General features: G+C 45.4%; 2 protein-coding genes across 7 annotated transcripts in view; both read left to right on the top strand.

Annotated features, from left to right (window-relative positions):
• Positions 1-9,276, top strand: part of ZFYVE16 (zinc finger FYVE-type containing 16) — a 37,596-nt gene extending 28,320 nt beyond the window's left edge. For all 3 annotated transcript variants that reach the window (XM_064402824.1, XM_064402822.1, XM_064402823.1), the window contains 11 exons: positions 288-410; positions 508-663; positions 1,240-1,464; positions 2,734-2,816; positions 4,678-4,782; positions 5,195-5,345; positions 5,516-5,596; positions 6,128-6,290; positions 6,650-6,755; positions 7,161-7,325; positions 7,589-9,276. In XM_064402824.1, the coding sequence (XP_064258894.1) occupies positions 288-410; positions 508-663; positions 1,240-1,464; positions 2,734-2,816; positions 4,678-4,782; positions 5,195-5,345; positions 5,516-5,596; positions 6,128-6,290; positions 6,650-6,755; positions 7,161-7,325; positions 7,589-7,750 (1,520 nt within the window). In that variant the 3' untranslated portion in view covers positions 7,751-9,276. The remainder of the gene's footprint in view (positions 1-287; positions 411-507; positions 664-1,239; positions 1,465-2,733; positions 2,817-4,677; positions 4,783-5,194; positions 5,346-5,515; positions 5,597-6,127; positions 6,291-6,649; positions 6,756-7,160; positions 7,326-7,588) is intronic.
• A 712-nt stretch (positions 9,277-9,988) lies between these two features.
• On the top strand, positions 9,989-21,110 carry FAM151B (family with sequence similarity 151 member B). Of its 4 annotated transcripts, none has more exons than XM_064403232.1 (6): positions 9,989-10,118; positions 10,506-10,631; positions 11,587-11,743; positions 14,640-14,848; positions 17,497-17,632; positions 19,223-21,110. In XM_064403232.1, the coding sequence occupies exons 1-6, from the start codon at positions 10,100-10,102 to the stop codon at positions 19,374-19,376; spliced, it is 801 nt and encodes a 266-aa protein (XP_064259302.1). In that variant the 5' UTR covers positions 9,989-10,099; the 3' UTR covers positions 19,377-21,110. The 4 variants fall into 4 exon arrangements, with proteins under 4 accessions (XP_064259302.1, XP_064259305.1, XP_064259304.1 ...); XM_064403234.1 differs by having other exon boundaries at positions 10,051-10,150; XM_064403235.1 differs by lacking the exon at positions 10,506-10,631 and having other exon boundaries at positions 10,050-10,150.
• The last annotated feature ends 1,122 nt before the right edge of the window (positions 21,111-22,232 follow it).

The raw sequence follows: 22,232 nt of genomic DNA, 5'->3' as shown, positions 1-22,232 counted from the left end.
AGAGGTACCTGGCAGAATCAGGTATGGATGAGGAGTCAGCACACGTTCAGTCAAGGATTTCCAGAGGGAGGGTAGCCCTGGTTTGCACCTTTCTTAGAAGCTGCTGCTTCAGTTCTCTATGTTCCTTGAATCTTAGGGTCAGCTTCCTTGGTTGATGCGTAGCTATTCAAATCTTGGCAGTAACCACCAGGGTAGGAGGATGGGATGACTGTGTCATACAGTGAACTGATTCTTAGTTTGGGTCATTGGCTGGTATTTTGAACTTAATCATGTCTCAATTTATGTAGATCTTCTGGTGGAGGAACGTCCATTTCACCAAAAGGTCGCCTTGCTGCTTGGGGAAGGAGGTCCTAATCCATTGACTTTTATTCTAAATGCAAACTTGCTTGTCAATGTGAAGCTAATAACATGTGAGTATTGCACATTTTCTTTTCCATTAAATCAAGCCTTTTCTTTTTTTGTTCTGTCTTTAAAACAGCATTACTGTGGTATCTTATCTTTTTAAAGATTCCTCAGAAAAGTGCTGGTGCTTCTCAACAAATGGACTGCATGGTTTGGGTCAGGCAGAAATTGTCATTCTGTTGCAGCGTTTGCCAGATGAAGATGTTTTCCCTAGTGAAATATTCAAATTATTTCTTGACATCTATAAAGATGCAATGAAAGGTGTGTCATTTTAATGTCTAACTTTTTCTTGTGTAGAATATTCTTGCTGATCTTTAAAACCTAAAGTTGATAGGTAATTTTTCTTGAATTATTTGTCTAATGATTCTGTTGAAAGAGCTTGTAGTGTTAGGCTAGAGTTCTAAATAACAGAAACAAATGAATTTATGTTTGTTTCATATACTTGCAGGTTCTTTTGTTGTTTAGTCATATTGCGGTGGAGAATCTGGGTATTAGCCCTGAGTCTATGGTTTTTAGTACACCTGGCATTTCATTTTTAGAAGTACAGTGAGGATAAATGTAAATATTTTAGCTCTGTTGCTTAAAGCTCATCAATTGCTGTGTTTAGGACTTCAGGCACTTGTTTGGAGAAACTTATTTTCATAGCCAGGTTCATTTGGTGATGAAGTAGAGGGCTGATATTCTGTGGGTTTGGATACCTGGCAGGCTTCAGGAGGGTGTGAGGGGAATGGTGGGCTGGCAGGTCTGTCAGAGCTCACTGCCTGACAGAGCAGTTCTCTTGGCACGGAGGTGGGAGTGACCCAGCTCTGTAAACACTCTCCATTCCTCTTTCCACAGGAAGGTTCATAAGAAATATGGAAAACATTACTTTTACAGAAAACTTTCTCAGCAACAAGGAGCATGGAGGATTTCTGTTTGTTTCACCAACTTTTCAGCAACTTGATGATCAGATTCTACCAGATAACCCTTTTCTTTTTGGCATTCTTATCCATAAGTTGGAAGTACCCTGGGCAAAAGTGTTTCCAATCCGTTTGATGTTGAGATTGGGAGCAGAATATGGGGGTAAGTTTTAATGGTATCAGTAGCTGCATAAATGTAAAGTTCCCTTTGGAAAATGCAAGTAGTTTTTAACAAGCAAGCTATTTTAAAATCATGTTTGCAGTATTTTATATTACACTTGGATAAGCCCAACATGTGAAGCCACCTGGGAGTGTTCATTGTCCTGCTAGACTTCTTTGATTTATTTTTTTTCCTCTGAGCAGATGAGAAAGCTAAGAAACCAAAACTGGAAGTAAAATATAAAGGTCTTTTTGTTTGGTTGCAGGAGAAAGGTTTGAAAGGATGCTCACAAGCCCAGTTTACAACTCTGATAAAATGGTTATTACAATTAAATTATTTGGGTTAAGTGTATTGGCAAAAGATTACTGCTTCATAAACTCAATAAAAGCATTGGTAACTTAAAAGGATAACTTACTAATACAGTGGAAACATCTAGGCATGTAAAAAGGCTGTAGCCCACCACTGTAGAAGCTGCAAGTCCATAAATGTGAGAAATGGATTTGTGAAGGATTCTCCAAACCTGACTGAAGGCTCACACAGTTGTGTACATGTGTGTGCAAACTCTGAGATAAGGTGTGCTGACTTAGGAAGGCCATGGAATAGAGATGACATTGTTGAGAGAGAGATTGAACTACAAACAAGTTTCAAACAATGGCCTTGCAAAAAGACCAGATATTTTTGAGAATTAAACTGTGAAAGATGCATTCCAGCAAGACCACGTGGGGTAAAGTAATATGTGGTTGGTGTCAGGAGTATTAGCAGCATTGTGAGGCTACAGCTAACAGGCTGGAAAACATTTTTAAGGTATTGTAACCTGGAAATAAGTTGGTTTCTGATAGAATGGCATTGAATTTTACATCTCTTATGTCTCACCCTTTAACGAGACTGATATGCAATAAAATCTTTTAAAACGCCTCCCAGTTGCCCCGTCTGTGTAAAGCTGGGAATGATCATCTGTTCATGGACTTCTGGAGCCCACAGTGGACCTCTACCAGCCAGATCCTGTCTGTGTGGTGACAAGGGTGGCAGTGCTTTGTTGTTGTTCTTTCTGTGACACATCACTTGCTGAGTTTGTCTTTTTTAACCAGTTTTGTCAGATATAACTATGGGGGAGAACCACACAGTGGCTGAGAATTAGAGAGGGGCTCTCCCTCCTTTGGCTGGTCAGATATTGAGACTTAGAGACAGCTTATAGCTGAAAAAATCTACAGAACTAGTGGGAAAACAAGTTTTAGAGTTGTTGGTAGGTAAATATGACCTTTTTCTTCCTAGCCTATCCAGCTCCTGTGGTAAGTGTCAGGCATCGGGAGCCGCTCTTCGGAGACATTGGACACACGATTATGAATCTGCTTGCTGTGAGTAGATGCTTCATTGCTGCCCTTCCTGTTGGAATCAAAATTACCTCCAAACAAAATCAAAACATCCTCCAAACAAATGCTGAATCTGGAAAGCAGGGCTAACGTTTTTGTTCTTCATACTTTACTTAAAACTGATGAGAGAGTTAAAAAAGCAGCTTGTTTCACCTTGTATTGTCATGCATTAGTTCTGGTAGTGAGTGAGGGAGGTGTTGGTATTTGCACTGATGCTAGTAGTCATCATTGTTCAGGTGCATTTCTCTCTTCCAAGCATCATTGTGGTGCAGGGATGCTGGTCTTAAATCTGGCAGTTTTAAATGTGAAGAAACACGTGACAGGCAGATGCTGTGGACTAACTGCAGTACTAGTTGTTTTCTCAGACAAACTTAACCTTGCCACAGTTTTTCAGCTTGACTGTCTTCTGTGAAGGACTTTTTGGCAAAATAAGTCTGGAATTCATGCCATTTCCTGCGGAAGCTTTCCCTGTTACCCAAATGATTTGATTTCAGATTGCAATTTGTCTGTGTTCCTGACCAGTAACATTCCTCTTCTGATACTCACATAGAACTTCCAGCACTTTCCATCCCAGCATTCAGGGCAGGGCCATGGAAAGCAGAACATTGGGCAAATCACTCTAATTTAGGCAATCACTACATCCTCTCCTGGGTCTGGAGACCCATCATAGCTAAGATGAAACTGCAGTCTTTGCCCCTTTTTCCTTTTTGCCAGCACAGGTGTGCAGATCACTGCATAAGGGATCAGCCAGAGGAGGAGCCCCATCTAAGTCCAGCAGGTTTCCTCCTCCTGTAGGAGCCTCCCACTGTAGTCCAGGAGCCAGCTCCCAGCCTCACTGGTGCTGTGCCAGTGCCAATATGTAGCTGCACCCTCAGGCTTTGGGCAGCCTTGCTGCTGTGCTGCTGCTGGGTGGGGTTTCTGTGGAGCTCCTTTTCAGGTGGATCAGTTACTTGGGTTCCCCTTCGTGGCTGTGCCAGCCTGAAGCAGGGGCAGCATGTGCTGCTTGCAGGAGTTTCAGTCACTGCACGGCTGCAGGATGTTCTCAGGGTGGTGCCTTGGCACCTGTGATGCAAATGCCCAGTCAGAGACCATGCAGAGCCTGTCCCTACACAAGTGGCTGAGGCACAGGGCACCTGTGATTTGCATCCTGAGTGCTGGATGCCTGTCCCATGGGAACCTTAGTGCATGGAGATGTTTTCTAAATACCCTTCTTGCTGCAGCTGTGCTGGTGGAGGGAGGCACTGATTGCCTGGCTCAGCTGGTGAAAAGAGCCTCTTTATACTTGTTTTTCCAGCTGAAGTAGTAAAAGCAAATGAGACCATTTCATACCTAATGTTGTTCTGGAAATAAACAGAATTCTGCCCAAGCGGGTGAGGTGATGGGAGATTACTTCTGTCACAGAAAGGGATAAGAAACGGTGCACTATTCAATAATCTGCCAGTCAAGTTAGAGCTGTAGGGGACAGGCTGAGCCTGCAAACAAACTCATCTGGATGGTGGCTTCCACGCTTCACTTTTCTATCAGAGAGGGAGGATGTGGAAGTTTTTCTCTACCTAAATCACTGGGGTTCTAATGTGAATGAAGTATCCATAGAGTAAATAACCCACTGGTTAATAGAGCTAATTTGTCAGTGCTCTGAATTTATAAATACATTCACTGAGATGCCTGTCACATACACCTGATGGGCAAAAAGGGATCCCTAAGTCTTCAGCCACTCCAAATGCTACTATTTTTTGAAAGTCCTACAGATGTATTTAGAGTACCTTCGTCTAGGTGATGAAGGTAAGGAAAAGGTAAGAAACCAGTACTTTATTGTCTGCTAACAGAAATACTTTGTCTGTTATAGGACCTTAGAAATTACAAGTATACTTTGCATACCATAGACAACCTGTTTGTCCATGTGGAGATGGGTAGAAGCTGTATTAAAATACCTCTGAGGAAGTATAATGAGGTGAGTACAGCCATCTTAGCTTTCTAATCCAAGCTGCTTTAGTCTTCCATTTTTTGTATAACACCAGTCACACCTCTACCATCAGCTGTTGGAAAAAACCTTCCCTGAACTTTATACTGACCTAAATGTGTAATGGGAAGGGTATGTAATTACCTGAGCACACGCTTCCCTCCGCGACACACTGGAAGGTGGATAATGAGGAGCTGAGATTTGGAATGGCTGTTAAGTACTGAAAGATCTGCAGTTTCTTCAGAATCTTCCAGCATGTGTTTTCAAACATTCCCTCTTGCAGATTTCCCGATTATGATGTTTTGCTTAGTAATTAAAAAAAATTTAAGAACCAAACAAAAAACAACCAGAAAACCCCTCTTGGTGAGATTTATCAGTGTAATGACAAACTTTGTGTTGCCAGGTGATGAAGGTGATCAATTCCTCTAACGAACACGTAATTAGCATTGGAGCCAGTTTCAATACTGAGGCAGACTCTCACCTCGTGTGTGTGCAGAACAAGCAGGGCCTCTATCACACCCAGGCCATCAGTGCCACGGGACAGCCCAGGAAAGGTAAGAGCTCTGGGGCACAGAAATCACATTTCTAGAGCAGAAATGGAAGTTCAGTGTTAGGCTGCATGGAAAATGCATCTCTGGTGTCACATTAAATTGTGTTTAAGTTTAATGTCAGTTATGACTGGAGTTACACGAAGTGGTGCTGACTTCCTTCCTACTTTGTCCAGTTACAGGTGCAAGTTTTGTGGTGTTTAATGGAGCCTTAAAAACATCCTCAGGATTTTTAGCTAAATCCAGTATAGTTGAAGGTAAGAATTTTGTTCTGTTCTCTTCTTAAGAGACTTAAAACGACAAAAGAAAAATAGCAAGGTCTTGTGTAAGGTCTTTGTACCCCTCAGCAAGATACATATTTCTTTTCAGGTTTTTAAATTTTGTATGAAACCTATTGCAAAGAAGTGCTGCATAAAAATACATGATAGGTCACCTACTTGTTTTAAAACATTCAAATTTAAACTCTGATTAATCAGTACAGGTCTTTCCTTTATAGAAGTATTTTCATTGCCATATTGCTGAAATACAAATATTGGCACACATATGCAAAAAAAAATATCAGAAATTAACTTAAAAATTATCTTCTAGTTTGAGTTCTGTTGACAAAATAGGTTTTCTTCCTCTCTCATTTAACATTTAGTGCTGTAGGTGGGGCATGGAGTACTTTTGTGCATTTATTTATTAGCTGTAGGAGTTGTTTTGTCTCAGTAGAATTTAAGCCAAGATTCTATAAGAAGCTATGCGCTTTTTGTGTGGATAATATGGAATTTTAACTGTTTTTCTTCTAGATGGGCTAATGGTACAAATAACACGAGAAACAATGGAAAGTCTACGTCAGGCATTAAGAGACAAGAAGGACTTCAAAATAACCTGTGGTCAAGTGGATACAGGGGATGTGAAAGAATATGTAGATATTTGCTGGGTAGAAAATGAAGAGAAAACCAACAAAGGGTAAATGTACTACCAAAGCCAGACATCTGAGAGATTTCTTGCTCCCAGTGCTCAAATATCTCCCTTCAGTTTTCTGAAATTAATCTGAAATATTCTTGTGACAGAAAGTGCTGGATACCAAAGATGATATGTAGTGTCTTAAACATGCAAGATTAGGTTTCTGTTAATGCTGTTAGTTCCCTGCTTAGGATATTTCCCTTTGTAACATCTGTATTGTCATAGTGCAAGTCCTGTATTGTACTTTGTTGTAAAGGTGTTTAAATAGCCTTAAAGGATGGGTAAATATCATTTCATAGAAGCTACTGTATCTATAGTATAAGTGTTGTTTAAATTACTAATCACGCTGTTGTTTTCCATAGAATTTTAAGCCCAGTTGATGGAAAATCAATGGAAGGAACTCTGAGTGAAAAAGCACCACTATACAGAAGCTTCGAGAGAGAGGGAAAAGCTATGAAGTGCACTGAAGTTAGTGAATTACATAGTTCTTGAGCCTCTTTAATTACTTTTTGAATGTTTAAGTGGTGATGTGATGGTAGTAAGTGATACTATTAAAATGAGCTGATTTTATGTGTAGCCATCCTGCCAGGCAGAGTGTTTTCTGCAGCTGCTTGGTGAGTTTACACACTTGTCATTTCTCTCTTCGGAAAAAGACTCAAGGCTGTTGGCAGTGACAGCTCTGTAAATGCCTAATGCAGGCATTCCTGTGGTTCCTGAAGTATTTTGATTGTGTGAGTGAAATGCTCAGGTGCTTTGCCAGCAGACAAGCATCAGAGCTTGCCCTGTTTAGTGTTATGTGATCCTGAACTACTCTTTTTCCTAACTTTGGGATGTAGCAGGCTGCTGACTGCCCTTCCCTTTCTCTGATCTCAGGTTTACCATTTTGTAAAGGATCATGACCTCTGCAGTGCTGTTCCCCACCAGTTTGTAAAAGAGATTGCCATTGCCTGCAGCACTGCTCTTTGCCCTCACCTGAAAACCTTGAAAAGTAACGGGATGAATAAGATAGGACTCAGAGTTTCCATTGACTCAGACATGGTAAGCTTTCAACTTTTATTGCACACTCTCCATTTCCACTGAAGTACCTTCCCTTGTAAATACCTTGGGTCTCTCCAGGAATGTTTAGAGTTCTGCCCTACCCACGATCCAGGCTGAGGATGACATTTGGAGAAGAAGCTGTCTTAGTCATTAATTTCTCACTTCACAGTAGCTGAAATATGCTTTTACTGTGATACAGCACGTTGTGCATAGTCTCGTTAATGCAAGAAGTGTTAATTAATATCAGTGTGTTTCCCTCCTAGGTTGAATACTTAGCAGGATCTGGAGGGCACCTTCTTCCACAGAACTACCTGAACGACTTGGACAGTGCTCTGATTCCTGTGATTCACAGTGGGATGTCAGATCCTACAGCTCTACCACTGAAAATGGAATTAGTGTTTTTCATCATAGAACACCTGTCTTGATGAGGCTGATTACATGCATATACTGACTTGCTAGATCTGAACACCAAAGTTGTAATGCTACAAACACTAGAAATGTTAAAGTTTCTAAACCTTTTATGTTTTAATAGCTTTTCAAACTGTTTTTTAAAGCCCCTCAGATCCTCTCTGCTTCCTCTACCACAAAACAGTTAGTTTGTGTCATGAAGTTCTGGAGGTTGACACTGAATACAGGTGCAGAAGAGTGCAGGTTCTGCTGCTCTCACACAGTGGCAGCACTTGTAGGTGTAGTGTGACTCCAAGCCATAGGATTTGCCTCGCCCTCCTAAAGCTGCTGGGGTGCTGTGTGAGCTCTGCAAGAGCTGAGCCCTGGAGCAGGGCTGCCCCAAACGGTTTCCTTTGCACGGGGGGCTCAGAGCCCAGAGCTGCTGTGGCTGTGTGGGTAAACACCTCACTGAGGGCCTTAACTGGGGATGTGATGCTGGTGCTTCAGGAACATACGCTCTCAATTAATGTTGTAGAGAGTAACTGCTTTCTTTCTTCTATTTATAAGGATTTGTCTAACTTAAATGGATGCTATTTTTATAAAATGTGCTTTTTTCTTTACTCTGTTCAGAATTCCATACACAATTTGACCTTTCAAGGATTAGGAAAAAACAGATTACCCTTGATGTAATCTACATGTAGCAATAAGTCACACAACAATTCTGCAGTATTTTTTTCTGCTCCTGTCTACTGCTTTTGCCACATTTTAGTAGCCACCTTTGCTTTCAGGGAGAACAGATGTATTAAGTCTGAATTTTCACAAACAGGTTGATTCTAGTGGAAGGTGTCCCTGCCTGTGGCAGGTGGGGTTGGGACACTTTAAGGTCCCTTCCAGCCCAAACTGTTCTGGGATTTTTAGTATACCTGAGGTTCTTGCATAGGATGTATTTTTTTATACTGGGTCATTTAGATCTATTTATGTATTTGTGATGCATGAGATTTGTACTGAGGTTCATCAAACTGCAGTTGGGGTTTGGTAGCAGCCACACAACTGCTTGTCGAGAACAGAACCAGAACGAAATATACTCGAGATCTATATTGTTTTCAGTAAAAATGCTGGTACAATTTTATAATGAGAGTATTAAAACTTGGATGCCTTCTTGATGCTAATAGGGGATATTTTATGTTTTTGTATCAAAAACAATTTGTAATTTAACCTAATCCGCTCTGCTGTTATCTGTGCTTGAACACTCCAGTCCTGGCAGGGTTCAGGCGTTGAGATGTCACCCTGGATGGAACTGAGCTGCATTTCAGCTTCTGTGCTGACTTCTCCTGAGAAGCTGCCGTTAGGGAGACGGGCTGAACCCACGCCCAGTGCAAACAAAACGTGTCCTTGTTGAAAACAAGCTGCACCCAGGCCCTCGAGGGAGCTGAGCACGAGGCTGAACAGTGTTTAGGGTCTGTGACAGGGCCAGGGCACCTGAAGGAGCAGCTGCCTCCTGGCACTTAACCTCTACTAACTCCTTTTCAGTAATGATCAATAAAGTTAACTACAGTGCTTGCAACCTTCTGCCTCTTATTTGTAATGAAACAGAGACGGATTTGGCATGTGTGTGTCCTGTCTCTGCAGCTTTCTGCGACTCATGATGGTGCCCCAAAAATGGGATTCGTTCCAACTGTGAGTCCCAAAAATGGGATTCATTCCAACTGTGACACCCTGCAGAGACAGTGGGTGCTCCACCAGCCCCTGCCCTCTCCGACATTCCTGACACAAAGACAGAGCTGGGATCTGCCCCAGCCCTGCCCCTCTGCCAGCAGGGACCCAGCTGCCACCAGGCTGGGTGGCCCCGGCCGGGCTCTGGGTCTGCTTCTGCCCTGAGCACAGGTGGGCCTGAGCATTTCCACCAGGCTGCCAGGCATGGCCTGCACCAACATCCTGATTTCACACAGAATTAATGCGGTTGGCAAATCCCTCCCAGCCCATGGAGTCCCAGCTGTGCCCCATCCCCACCCTGTCCCCAGCCCAGAGCTCTGAGTGCCACCTCCAGGGATGGGCACTCCACACCCCCCTGGGCAGTGCCAAGGCAGTTCCTGAGCCCCCTTTCCATGGGGAAATTGCTGCTGTGCCCACCCTGAGCCTGCCCTGTTCTCTCGATGTGACTGCCTCCCGTGCCACAGCGTTCGCAGCCCCGGGTGTCCGCGGGCTGCAGCCGCTCCCTGTCCGCGCCTCGGGCCCTCCCTGCTGCTGAGGCTCCACAGCACACACAGACAGACATCGCCGCTCGGGATCATCCTGCCGCGCTCCCCACCGTGCCTCAGCGCGGCGCGGCCCCGCCCGGCGCGAAGGCGGCGGGACCGGCCCCCGGCGGGGCGGGACCGGGCCGGGCCATGGCGAGCGGGGCGCGGGGTGAGCGCCGGGGCCGGGCCGGGCTGTGAGGGGTGAGCCGGGGCTCTGAGGGGTGAGCCGGGGCTGTGAGGGATGAACCGCGGCTGTGAGGGATGAACCGGGGCTGTGAGGGCCCGGCCGGGGCTGTGAGGGATGAACCGGGGCTGTGAGGGATGAACCGGGGCTGTGAGGGCCCGGCCGGGGCTGTGAGGGATGAGCTGCGGCTGTGAGGGATGGGCCGGAGGTGTCAGGGATGGGCCGGGGCTGTGAGGGATGAACCGGGGCAGTGAGGGCCCGGCCGGGGCTGTGAGGGCGGTCCCGGGGCCGGGCCGGGGCGGTCTCGGGCGGGCGGGCCGCGCTGAGGGCTCCGTGCCGTGTCCCCGCCGTGTCCCCGCCGTGTCCCCTTAGGCGCCTGGAGCGAGTGGCCCGTGGATCACTTCCTGCGCACCGGGCACATCGCGGCCAGGGACGGGGCCGCCGTGCGCTGGTTCCACGCCGCCAACAGCAGGGCCCGGGCGGCGGAGGCCGCGCGAAGTGAGTGTGGCACAGGCCCCTTCTTCCTCCTCCTCCTCCTCCTCCTCTCCCTCCTCCAGGATCCCCACGGCTGTGGGGATGGGCACTCCACACCACCCTGGGCAGTGCCAGGGCAGTTCCTGAGCCCCCTTTCTGTGGGGAAATTCCTGCCCACCCTGAGCCTGCCCTGGCCCAACCTGAGGTCGTTCCCTCTCCTCCTGTCCCTGTTCCTGGGATAAGATTCCAAATCTTCCCTGTGTGTCCCGTCCTGTGAGGGAAAAGTTGTGCAGAGCCAGAAGGGCCCTGGTGCACCAGCCTGGGCGGCAGTGAATTGTATGTAAATTTATGTGAATTGTTTGTAAATTGATGTGAATTGTATGTAAGTTCATGTGAATATTTGACAAACACATATTTGTGTAAATGTATATATAGTATCCTCTAATCCTGAATACCATCGCCGTCTGGTTTTGCGTATTTCACTGTGTGTACTGGGTTCTCTGCAAAGCTGGCAGCACTGCCCAGATTCATTACATGAAGCTGTTTTCAGCAGCCTGGGCACTCCTGAGACCCCTCTTTGCCTGTGGTGTGTGTCAGGTAACATTTTCCTTGTCGGTTCTGGCAGTGAGTCAAGGGCAATGCTCAGTCTCTGCCAGCATTAAATCCTGCACTCATCTTTCCTCTCTCAAAAACCCTATTTCCAGAGGAAAATATCTGAAATTTAACAACAGTGGGTTCACACGTTGGATGTCCATTTATCCATTCCCTTGAAGAAGAAAAAGCCCCACGTGGCTGCTTGGCCAAATGCACCCTCAAACATCAATTTTCACTTGTTTGTAGGGCTTGCAAAGAGTTCAGTGCCTGGAAACCCCCCAGCATGGCATCTTGGTGTCACAGCCAGCACGAGGGTGCAGGGGCTGGTGAGGGCAGACTTGCTGGGTGACTGTTGGGAGCTGAGGTTTGATTTCTGCATCCCCAGGCGACGTGCACATGGTGGAGGTGGATGTGGTGCTTCGGGGAGGGGACGGGGAGCCCATCCTGGCTCACCCCCCCGACACCGACAGCGACATCACCCTGCAGGAGTGGCTGGCACAGATGGGCAGCACCAGCAAGGGCATCAAGCTCGACTTCAAGAGGTACCTCAGCAAAAAGATTCTCATGTTTGCATTCTTACAGTTCTGCAGGTGATTGTCAGCCAGACCCTTCCTTGTTGTGCAGTTTAGCATTCAGAGGCATAATCCATGTGGAAACAGTCCATAATTCTCAAAGCATGGCAAGAACAAAACCTTTAGAAGTGTTTTGAAGTGATGATTTTGAACTAACTAATGATTTTTTTTTTACTCAGTGAATTACTGTGAGCAGAACTTTCCCATGGGGAAGGTGAAGTGCTGGTGCCTCTCTGGAAGGCTCCTCCCTCTGCCCTTACTAACTAAATGTTCAGAGGTTCAACCACAGATGGAACCATTAGCTGTTTCATTCCTCGAATGGCAAATCTCAGATTGCCTTGGAAGAGTTTGAATTGAGCTGTGATTTCCAGACATGCACCCCTTCAGCTCCTGACTCTTGCTTTGCCTGAATTTCTCAGTCTGTTTTGGCAGCAAATTAGAAAGAGCTTCATCAGTGCTTCAGTACTCCGCAGAAATGCAAAACCCCCCAGGAGATAGTTGTGGAATGTGATTTACGCCTGTGGTTCTGTGTTACACAGTCACAGTTTTCATGTGAAAGATCACAAAAGTAAGAAACGTGGGCAGGCTAAATCCTTTTATTGTCACAGGATCTGTGTGTGTCCTTCTGGGCAGAGAAGGGAAAAAAGAGCAGTCGGCATTTGTTTGGGCTTGCTTCTTATTTTGGTGAAGGTTTTCCTCCACTTTATGTATTGCTTAAATTAATTTTAAACTACCTACCTTTCATTTTTCCACAAGGAGTTTATAGCCAAGTGGAGTGACTGAAGAAAACTTTTAAAAGTACATGGCATTTTAAAAGTATGATTGTATAAAAACATTTAAAAGTACATCACACGGCGCAGATAGAGTCAAATAAGTGATAGCAGAATTTGATGTTCCTTTGCATAATATTTAATTGGATGCCATTGCTGAAGCTGTGGAGATAATTTCAGTGGTGCTTTTAAAATATACTTTTTATATCTCTGTTCTGTCAGCCTGATTGACCACATAATTGCATTTCCTGCTGGCTTTGGCTACTGAAAGTAATGTATTCTGCAAAAGGTCTTCAGTGTCCCACTTCAGAAATGCCAAAGTCATTTCACAGGAAGTCAGCAGTAAGTCTGAGTTTTCTAAATGCTGTGCAACAAAACCAGTGCTCTGGGGTTTGCAGTTTTTGGGGAGTGGATTTGTTGTTGTTGTTTTGCTTTGTTTTTTCCTTCTTTTTTATTTTTTTTAACCCTGTGTTGCCATTTTGCTTTGTGCTTCTTTCTTACTGCATTACCTTACACTGTGCAGTACAAGGGGAGGCATTCCTCTGGCCCTGACAGTCCCTTGCATATATGAGGATAGCAACTGTTGTGGCCCCAGAGTGTGTCAGAAGTGCTGCAGCCCACACCTGAACTCCAGCCATCACTGGCTTTCCTCCTGGAGAGCCTGAGCTCATCTCCAGTGAGTGAATTCCTGCTCTGCAGCCTTCCCAGCAGCACAAAGGACAGAACACACAAAGTGACTTCACAGAGGAAACACGACAAGCAGCTCAGGGGATGAGGTGCTGGGTGTAGAACTAAGTTAATTCTAAAACCCTGACCACAGTGATTTTAAATTCCTCGATGTTACATAGAGCATTAATTAATAAGCTATGACAGAAAGATTTTCTTGTTCATTTCTTTTCCCCATTATTAACCATCTCCTTTCCTTCCACAGTGCCTCAAAAGTTTTGGTGGGCAAGAAGTAGAGAAAAGCTAACTGTGCTTATTCTTGTGGCTGGACAGGACAGTAGGAATATGTGACCATAGTTTTGTTTAAATGCTCACAGAGTGTCTGCACTGGTTCCTCAAGTGATGCCAGCTCATGTTTAACAATTCAATAATGATCTGTCAGATGATCATTGGACAGGCAGGCTTCTGTGTGCTGCCACACTTAGGAACTGTGGGACAAAGCACAACCAGGCATTAAATGTTCAAGTGGGCGCCTCTAGCCATGATATTTTATGAAAATGCCTCTGCTAGGATTTTTCCCATCCTGAGGAGCTGAGAGCCTCAGGAAAGAAATGCAAACAATAACTGTGTGCTGCTGTGGGATGCCACAGGTGCATCTTCCATTGGTCCTTGTGGATTGTTTTCAATCAGTGACCAACCACAGCCACCTGTGCCAAGGCTGTGAGCAGGCACAGGATTCTGTGATGCATTCTATTCTATTCTATTCTATTCTATTCTATTCTATTCTATTCTATTCTATTCTATTCTATTCTATTCTATTCCATTCCATTCCATTCCATTCCATTCCATTCCATTCCATTCCATTCTATTCTTGGTCTTTGTAGCCTTCTGATCTTCCTCTCTCTCTGTTCTTTTAGTACAGTTTTAATGTAGTATTTTAATATAATATATAACATAATAAATCAGCCTTCTGAGCAAAATGGAGTCAAGCCTCGTGTCCTCACACATGGGAGGATCACCTTTACAGGCGCCTTCTCTCTCTTTTAGTTGCCTTAAACTGGTGTGTGTTGGGCTTTTTATTCTCCTAGTACAGGTACCTCACCTTTCATGGATCCGAAGGTAGCTCTGAGTCTGGATGTGACGTAGTGATAAAATCTTAGCCCCTTTGGGCCTGGTGAAGGTGGGGAGAGATGGCTTCCACTCTTTGGGGAGAACTTAGAGCATTTGTGGCTCTCGGGTCTGATGAAACACAAGTGCTAGAGGCTGCAGTTAAAACCCTCCTCAGCCCTGAGATGCAGAGGTGACGAGGCCGGGCAGTGCTGGGAGCAGGGGTGGCAGTCTGGGAGTGAAACCCCAGGTGTAGTCAGCAGCTGGCAGTGCCCTGCCCGGTGACACTGCCGCCCCTGACCCCGCCCTGTGTCCCGGCACAGCCTGGCCGCCGTGGGACCGTCTCTGGAGCTGCTGGGGCAGGCGGGGCAGTGCCTGGACGCGCCCGTGTGGCTGAACGGGGACATCCTGCCGGGGCCCCGCGGGGGCTGCGCGCCGCTGGACGCCCGCGCCTTCCTGGGCGCCGTCACCTCCTCCTGCCCCGAGGCCACCCTGTCCCTGGGCTGGACCACGGGCTGCCACCGAGGCCAAGGTAAGGGCTGGCTCCTTCACTTCCAGCGTGTGTGCAGCTGGCAGCAGCCCCAGGACGTGTACTGGCAGTGACTGTGGAACCCTGTCCCGTGCTGGGCTTTCCTGTTGTCATGTTGTTGCAAAAGTTCCATGTTGTTGTCTCTTTATCACAGAAGTTTCATACCTTCTTGGTGTTTTCTCGTGGGCAGCTCTTCAGAGCACTAACTTTCTCCTCACAAAGCAGCTGACTCCAGCTCCTCCTCAACCAGCCATCCCACTCTTTTCCAGCACTCTTCTCACTGGTGGCAGCTGTGGCCTGTTGCAGTCAGGCCTGCTCCTGATCTTGGGTAACTGGCCCTGCTGCAGCTCCTTAGGGTGAGATTACTTTCTGCACTGTCTTTATTTTCTTATATTCCATCCCCCCACAGTGTTGGACAGAGCACTGTGCAGCAGTCAGTCCAGTGCTGCAGTGGCGGCACAACTGGGTGACATTCACATCTTTCTGTTCCTAAAATAAGCTGGTTTCTGCTTCAACTCCTTTTCACCTGCTGAGCACTTTTGAGGGACAAACTCTTTAGCCTCTGTTTCAGGGAGGGCTGTCCCTGAATCCTGGGAGCATTGACCTGGTCAGAGCCCTGGCATGTGTCCTGAGGAGAAACAGATCACCTGAAAATGTGGAACTTCATCTCTGCTTTTTTTGACCACTGAAATCAAATTGTGGGTCAGCCTTATCCCTAATATTGCATTTCTCTTGGAATCTTGAATTTTTGCAGTAAACATTCCGATTTGCATTATTACAGGGTCTTTTTCACAAGCTTTCTCTTGCAATTCTCATGATGAGAAGCAGTCTCCTCCAATATTGTCTGAGGCCACTATGGCTGCATTATACACCACTCCCATTGCTCCTTGCTCATTAGCCAAAGTTAGTATTTTGTTGTATGATATACTGCAGTGTTATTACAGTTTTCAGTGCTTTCTCCCAAGTATTTTCAGTGCAGGAAAAAATTGCTGGAAAATGCATTAGAAATACTGGCTAACCTGTGAAAACAAATTTCATTTTATCTCCATTCTGAATTTCAGTTTATGGAAATACTATGTGAGGTTCTGCTATAAAATTTAAGAAAGCCAGCTCATTGGAGTGATTTCACCTAAAAGTTGCTGCTTGCCCCAGAAAACTTTTTTTAATATTTAGTGCATTTTTACTCTTTCTGGTCACTATGTTCCATCTGAGCAATTGAGGAAAAAGTTATTAACTGCTATATGGGATTTTCATAACCTGTAGAAACAAAAGAACAGGTAAATAATATTTTAAATAGCTCCAGTCCTTGTAAAACTAGCAAAGGCACTTTCAGTATTTTAGCTTGCTTGATTGTAGCATTTTTAGGCACAGAATGTTAGTGGCCACATGTGTTTGATTTTCTACATCTTCATTGCTAGTGGATTAATTTAACTTTTTGTCCTAATTTTTCCCTACTGTTTTTATTGTAAAGGGTCCCTGACAACGTTAAACTAGGCCATATTGAAGTCAGTGGCAGCAGAGTTTTTTAGGGAAAGGGCACAAGATGCATTGAAAATGCCACATTCTGTAGCTGCAGGTAAGTAAGGGTGTATGTAAAGAATAGGAAATAAAGGTTTTCATAGCAAGTTCATTTTCCATGCTGATATTGCATGTATTGCAATTTTCCTCTGGGACATCTGTTGCTCAGAGCCACGGAGCAGTTTCATGGTGGAGTTGCCTGGTGTTCAGGAAGGCTGGATGTGCAGGTTTTGTGTCTCCAGAGGGACCCCAGGGACACGGGGCTGTGTCTGTCCCCAGGGCTGTGTGAGCTCTGTGTGTCCCCAGGGCTCTGAGTGTCCTGTGTGTCCCCAGGGGCTCTTTGTGTCCCCAGGGCTCTGTGTGCCCTCTGTGTCCCCAGGGGCTCTGGGTGACCTGTGTGTCCCCAGGGCTCTGAGTGACCTGTGTGTCCCCAGGGCTCTGGGTGACCTGTGTGTCCCCAGGGCTCTGAGTGTCCTGTGTGTCCCCAGGGCTGTGTGAGCTCTCAGTGTCCTGTGTGTCCCCAGGGGCTCTGAGTACCCCGTGTGTCCCCAGGACTCAGAGTGCCCTCTGTGTCCCCAGGGGCTCTTTGTGTCCCCAGGGCTCTCAGTGTCCTGTGTGTCCCCAGGGCTGTGTGAGCTCTCAGTGTCCTGTGTGTCCCCAGGGCTGTGTGAGCTCTGTGTGTCCCCAGGGCTCTGAGTGTCCTGTGTGTCCCCAGGGCTGTGTGAGCTCTCAGTGTCCTGTGTGTCCCCAGGGGCTCTGAGTACCCCGTGTGTCCCCAGGACTCAGAGTGCCCTCTGTGTCCCCAGGGGCTCTTTGTGTCCCCAGGGCTCTGTGTGCCCTCTGTGTCCCCAGGGGCTCTGGGTGACCTGTGTGTCCCCAGGGCTCTGAGTGACCTGTGTGTCCCCAGGGCTCTGGGTGACCTGTGTGTCCCCAGGGCTCTGAGTGTCCTGTGTGTCCCCAGGGCTGTGTGAGCTCTCAGTGTCCTGTGTGTCCCCAGGGCTCTGAGTGACCTGTGTGTCCCCAGGGCTGTGTGAGCTCTGTGTGCCCCCGGGGCTCTCAGTGTCCTGTGTGTCCCCAGGGGCTCTGTGTGTCCCCAGGGCTGTGTGAGCTCTCAGTGTGCTGTGTGTCCCCAGGCTACGAGTGGCCCTTGGTGCAGGAGATGTGGCGGCTGTGCCACCCGCTGTCGCAGCCGGTGACGTTCGCCGTCAGGGCTGCGCTGGTGCCCGGCTCCGTCCCGCAGCTGCAGTGGCTGCTGCAGCAGTGCCACAGGTCAGTGCTGCTCCCAGCGTGTCCCTCAGCTGCAGGGCCGGCAGGGCCAGCCCAGTGCCAGCCCCTCGCCCGTCCTGAGCAGCCCTGTGTCACACACAGCCCACTGGCACTGGGGGGAAGAAATTATTCTTCTCCCGGTGCTTCCCTTCCCACAGGCCTCAAAGCCTTTCAGTCCTCAGACAGAAGTGGCCACTATTAATTTCTGTAAAGTAGTTAAATCCCATAACCTTATTTTTCATTACCTACTATGAGGACTTTTGAATGGTGCGTAGGTGTGCAACCCAGTTCTGCTGCAAACATTTCCTGAGATTAATGTAGTTAAATAGACTAAATAGTCTGATGTTGCAATTGAGAATTCATGCAATCCAAAGACTTTGTATTGGATTCGCTATTTATGTTATTTTATAGCATTTTTGAAAAATGTCAAAGATGATTTTTAGATTGGAAATCAGGTGTTTCCCTCCAAGCTAATTAATTTTGCTGAGGCACTTGAAATGTATTCAGTGGTTTTCATACAGGAACTTACATTGTCCTTTAGAAATAATTCTTACCAACCCCTAACCATTTCATTATAAAAATTATTCACATGTAATAGAATGAGAATAAAACCAGCTTCCCACATATTGCCATTTACTCATCTTTTTCAACCGCTTTGCCTACCCACAGTTTAATAAAACTGTTCCAGCCAAGGTCTAAGCCCAAGACAGAAAACCTAAGGGAATCTCTGAAAAATTTCTAATTATTTAGAAAAACAGGGCAGGCAAATAAAGTGCTGATATTCTTTTTTTACGGTGAAGACTGAAGACAGAAATTAGAATTAAGCAGTTAAAACTAGGAAATTGATTAAAAAATACTGTTGCATTAGGAATGTATCTTAATAATTGTGTCAATTTCAAATATCATTGGATACAAACATTATTTTCACGGAAATATTAGGATTTGCTCTTTTACCTCATAAGACTCAGGGGGGTTCTGCAATGGCATTAGAAGACAGAAATTCCTGAGCCAGTTTTGCTCACATACAACTGAATTCTGATGTATCAATTTTTTAAAGTAACACAATTTTGCTAAACAAGGGGGAAAACCTAAATATATAAGTCATGTGGAGGATGTGGAAGTAATGCTTTAACTGAATAATGTTTTGGGGGATTTCAGTGGTTTTTTGAGAAGTTCTGTGCAATTAATGAGATTTGGCTTAGGTGGCATCTCTACACATCACTGATGTGACACAGCACAGAGCACAGCAATCACCTGTGTCTGGGATTGCATCATATTTCCTGTTTTGAGGCTCAGTTTGTGACTGCTGATCAATTTACCAAAACTGAAATGCTAATTCTGGTAAATTTATTTGCTGGATATGTACCTGAGGTTTCTTATTTAAATCTCTCTGAGGTTTGGTGGAACAGTCACAGATAAATCGGTCTGGGGGTGCAGTTGTTTGTATTTAATTACTTTTCTAAAGTTAGGATGCTGTAATCCTGAGTATTTTTAGGAGTCTATTAGTGCAGTGTCTTGCTGGTTTCCATGCTTTATCCTGACATACTCTTTTTCTCTTTGTTTTGTTTGTTTTCTCCCTTTTTCTGGACATAGGTACAGCCTCACTGTTTGGACAGGAAAGGAGGACATGTATTCTGTAGACGACTTGCTTCTCATCCGAGACAATTTTGATAAAAGTAGGGTTTACTATGACATTTTTGAGCCACAAAACTCTGAATTCAAAAAAGCCATTGGAATGGAACAGTAAATGCAAAGCAGGCAATGCCTGACCCTCTAGTGCTTTATACTGTAAACCCCTTTAACTGTGAGGATTTTTTATTCCAAGCAATGCAGTTTCCTTGCCAGAAGGACCGTGTGGAGCACGCCTGTGCAACTGGGGCAGGTTTTGTTTGGCACTGTGTAGAAGGGCCCCTCAGGCAGAGTGCAGTGCCTTCCTCCTTGTCCCTGCTCATGGCATGGGACTCGTGGTGCCACACTCCAGGAGGGGACGGTGGCACTGCCAGCTGCTCTGCCCGTGGTCACTGTGCCACGGCCAGGGAGCAGCCCTGGCTGCTGCTGCGAGCTGGGCTGGCTGTGGCAGCAGTGGCAGAGCTGTCCCCACACCTGGGCTGTCCCCAGGGCTGCAGGGATGCTCCCCAGACTTGCAGGGACATTCCCCAGGGCTGTCCCCAGACCTGCAGGGACATTCCCCAGGGCTGTCCCCGGGTGATGGCAGCTGGGCTCAGCCCTCACTGGGCCTATGCAGTCCTGCAGCTCTCAGAGTTCTCCACAGTGGAAGTGTCCTGCAATAAAAGCCCAACCCCTGCAGGAAGAGCCTGACCTGGTTCTTTGACATCATTTATTGCCTCTTTTGCTGCTGCAGTTCCCCAGAATTCACACAGACTGAGACACTGGCCCCGTGGAATCGGCTTCTGCCAAACACCACAAACAGTACCAGAAAAACCAAAACACAATCACATCTAGGACATTTTAGCTTCTGAATCTCAGCTACTGCCCCAAGAAGCCTTACTTGGTCAACTTTTTGTCCTCCTTTTCCCGTTCCTCTCACGTGGTTCCTATGGGAATTTTATTAACTCACCTGTTAACCTAACAGACAGTGTAGACAACATTTTACAAGCTTTAGTACTAAAGTAAATTACAGTACTTTTGGCTCTTACATGGCGTTGATACAGCTGTGATAGAAAAGGTAGCTGCATTTCTTAATGCTGAATCTTGAATTACCGTGATCTCACATTAAAATTCAAGACTCCCTTCTGTTACCCACAACTCCTTTGAGAGATTTATCTAATAGTTGTTTTCTGTTATTGAGGGGTAGGGCTTTCTTCATTTTGGCCATCTACTGAGGTGTGCTGGGCTAAAATTGGGAACTAATTTTTCCACATAAGAAAGAAAATGACCTGATTTTGGGATAGCTAAACAGAGTACTTGATTTAATTTAATCACTCACAAAGTGAGTGCCAGTAACTGCCAAAGGGTCAGGCTTGGCTGTGTGATTTCTACAGTGAGTTAGGAGAAACGATTCATTTTTCAGTTGTGGTTTGTTGCAGGCAGTTGCATTCATTGATTTGCAGGATTTCATCTCTCAGTGGTAGGCCTCTTTGGGACCACAGGGACACATTTTTCTGCTGCTTAGAAATCTTCCCCCTGACCAGTTCCCACCTGAAGTACTGGGATTTGTTAAAACTCATTAAACTATTAAGTAAAAAACATCAGCAATTGCCAGAAGTATTTTTAAGGAAGAAGTACACCTGAGCAATATCTGTGGATGTCAGTAAACAGGATAATCAGGTAAAATTAAAGAAGACATCATCTGGATTACCAGGAAATGGCTATGTGGTGAATATTATTATTCTGTATGGGTTAATCTATATATATGAATTTCTGTAAGTAATTTTACCTGCGTATCTTTGCTAGTCCCCTGTGAAGTTGTTTATGACAGTTTAGTCTGACTTGCACATAAATAAATTAATTTGATTTGGTTTCTCTGTGTTTATTCAAATGCCTTCCTGAAATAAAATGTGTTGCTATGGGGCTGGCAGTGAGACATTAATGTGGTTGTAAAATATATGTACAGGTCAGGTTTATATTTAAGAATCAACATGTTCTTGAGAGAAGGCAGGCTGCACTCCCTCTGTCTGCGAAACTCGCATGAAAGTGTTCAAAATTGCTGATGCTTTTGGGGAAAAAATACAGGAATTTACTGCAGTTCCTGGGTTTCAGGAACTTGAGAATAAATACCTCCCTGTACATTTCTAGAAAATATCTCTGATGTTCACCGTGAGACCCCACCGTCATTTTTACCTAGCTGGACATAATTTTGGGGACAAAACTCCTGGATTAACAGCAGCTCTGCAGCTGCCTGCGTCATCAGCCCAGGACATGCCTGGCTCAGGTAACAGGCGCTGCTGAGAAACAGGAATTTTGCATATTTACACATATACATATATATGTGGATATATATCTCTGTATGTTGGGGAGCTTTTTCACAAAAAAGGTCAACTTGTGTGCAGGAGTAAAAACCTGTTGTCTTTCCAAGAGGGTTGACAGCTGGGTGTTTTATTGGAATATTTAGTGATGACAACTGGAATTTTGTCCTTTTGACTCTGAAAACCCCCCTGGGCTTTCTTAAGAGGTTTCGTTATGAAACCTGATTTCCTTGAAGTTAATGCAGTAGTACCTTACAGTGAAAATGTAAGAATCTTTATTTATAAATCCCTTGCTTTGGGTGGGAAAGTCATTAGTTCTGCTGGATATGGCATGCAGAGAGATAAAGGTCTTACATGGGATTGATGAGGAGGTAAAAGGAAATTTAGTGCCTACTTAGTTTACTGTTTTTCTTGTACAGCTGCATCAAATTATGGCAATATTCCTTCAGACGTGCCATGCAGTTGCAAAAGACAAAGATCAAAATAAAGCAATTACTCCTTAAAAGCAAAACTAATTTAAATGTGCAGGGAAAGATATTTTGAAGCCTATATTTTGAACATTGCACCTTAAACACAACCTTGAGAACTGCTAGTTTATGACATTTTTGTGTAGTGACTTGCTGTTCTCAAATCTCCTAAACCAAAATAACGGGAGTTCTTACATAATCACAGCTTTT

The sequence above is a fragment of the Passer domesticus genome, chromosome Z (genome assembly GCF_036417665.1).
Source record: "Passer domesticus isolate bPasDom1 chromosome Z, bPasDom1.hap1, whole genome shotgun sequence".
NCBI lineage: Eukaryota > Metazoa > Chordata > Aves > Passeriformes > Passeridae > Passer > Passer domesticus.
This window is presented reverse-complemented; position numbering and strand designations above follow the sequence as displayed.

Bases quoted from the DNA above. Each gene is read 5' to 3' on its own strand.
- FAM151B (XM_064403232.1), top strand. The intron at 10,632-11,586 runs GTGAGTGTGGCA...CTGCATCCCCAG, and splicing joins GGCGGCGGAGGCCGCGCGAA to GCGACGTGCACATGGTGGAG. The intron at 14,849-17,496 runs GTAAGGGCTGGC...GTGTGTCCCCAG, and splicing joins GGGCTGCCACCGAGGCCAAG to GCTACGAGTGGCCCTTGGTG.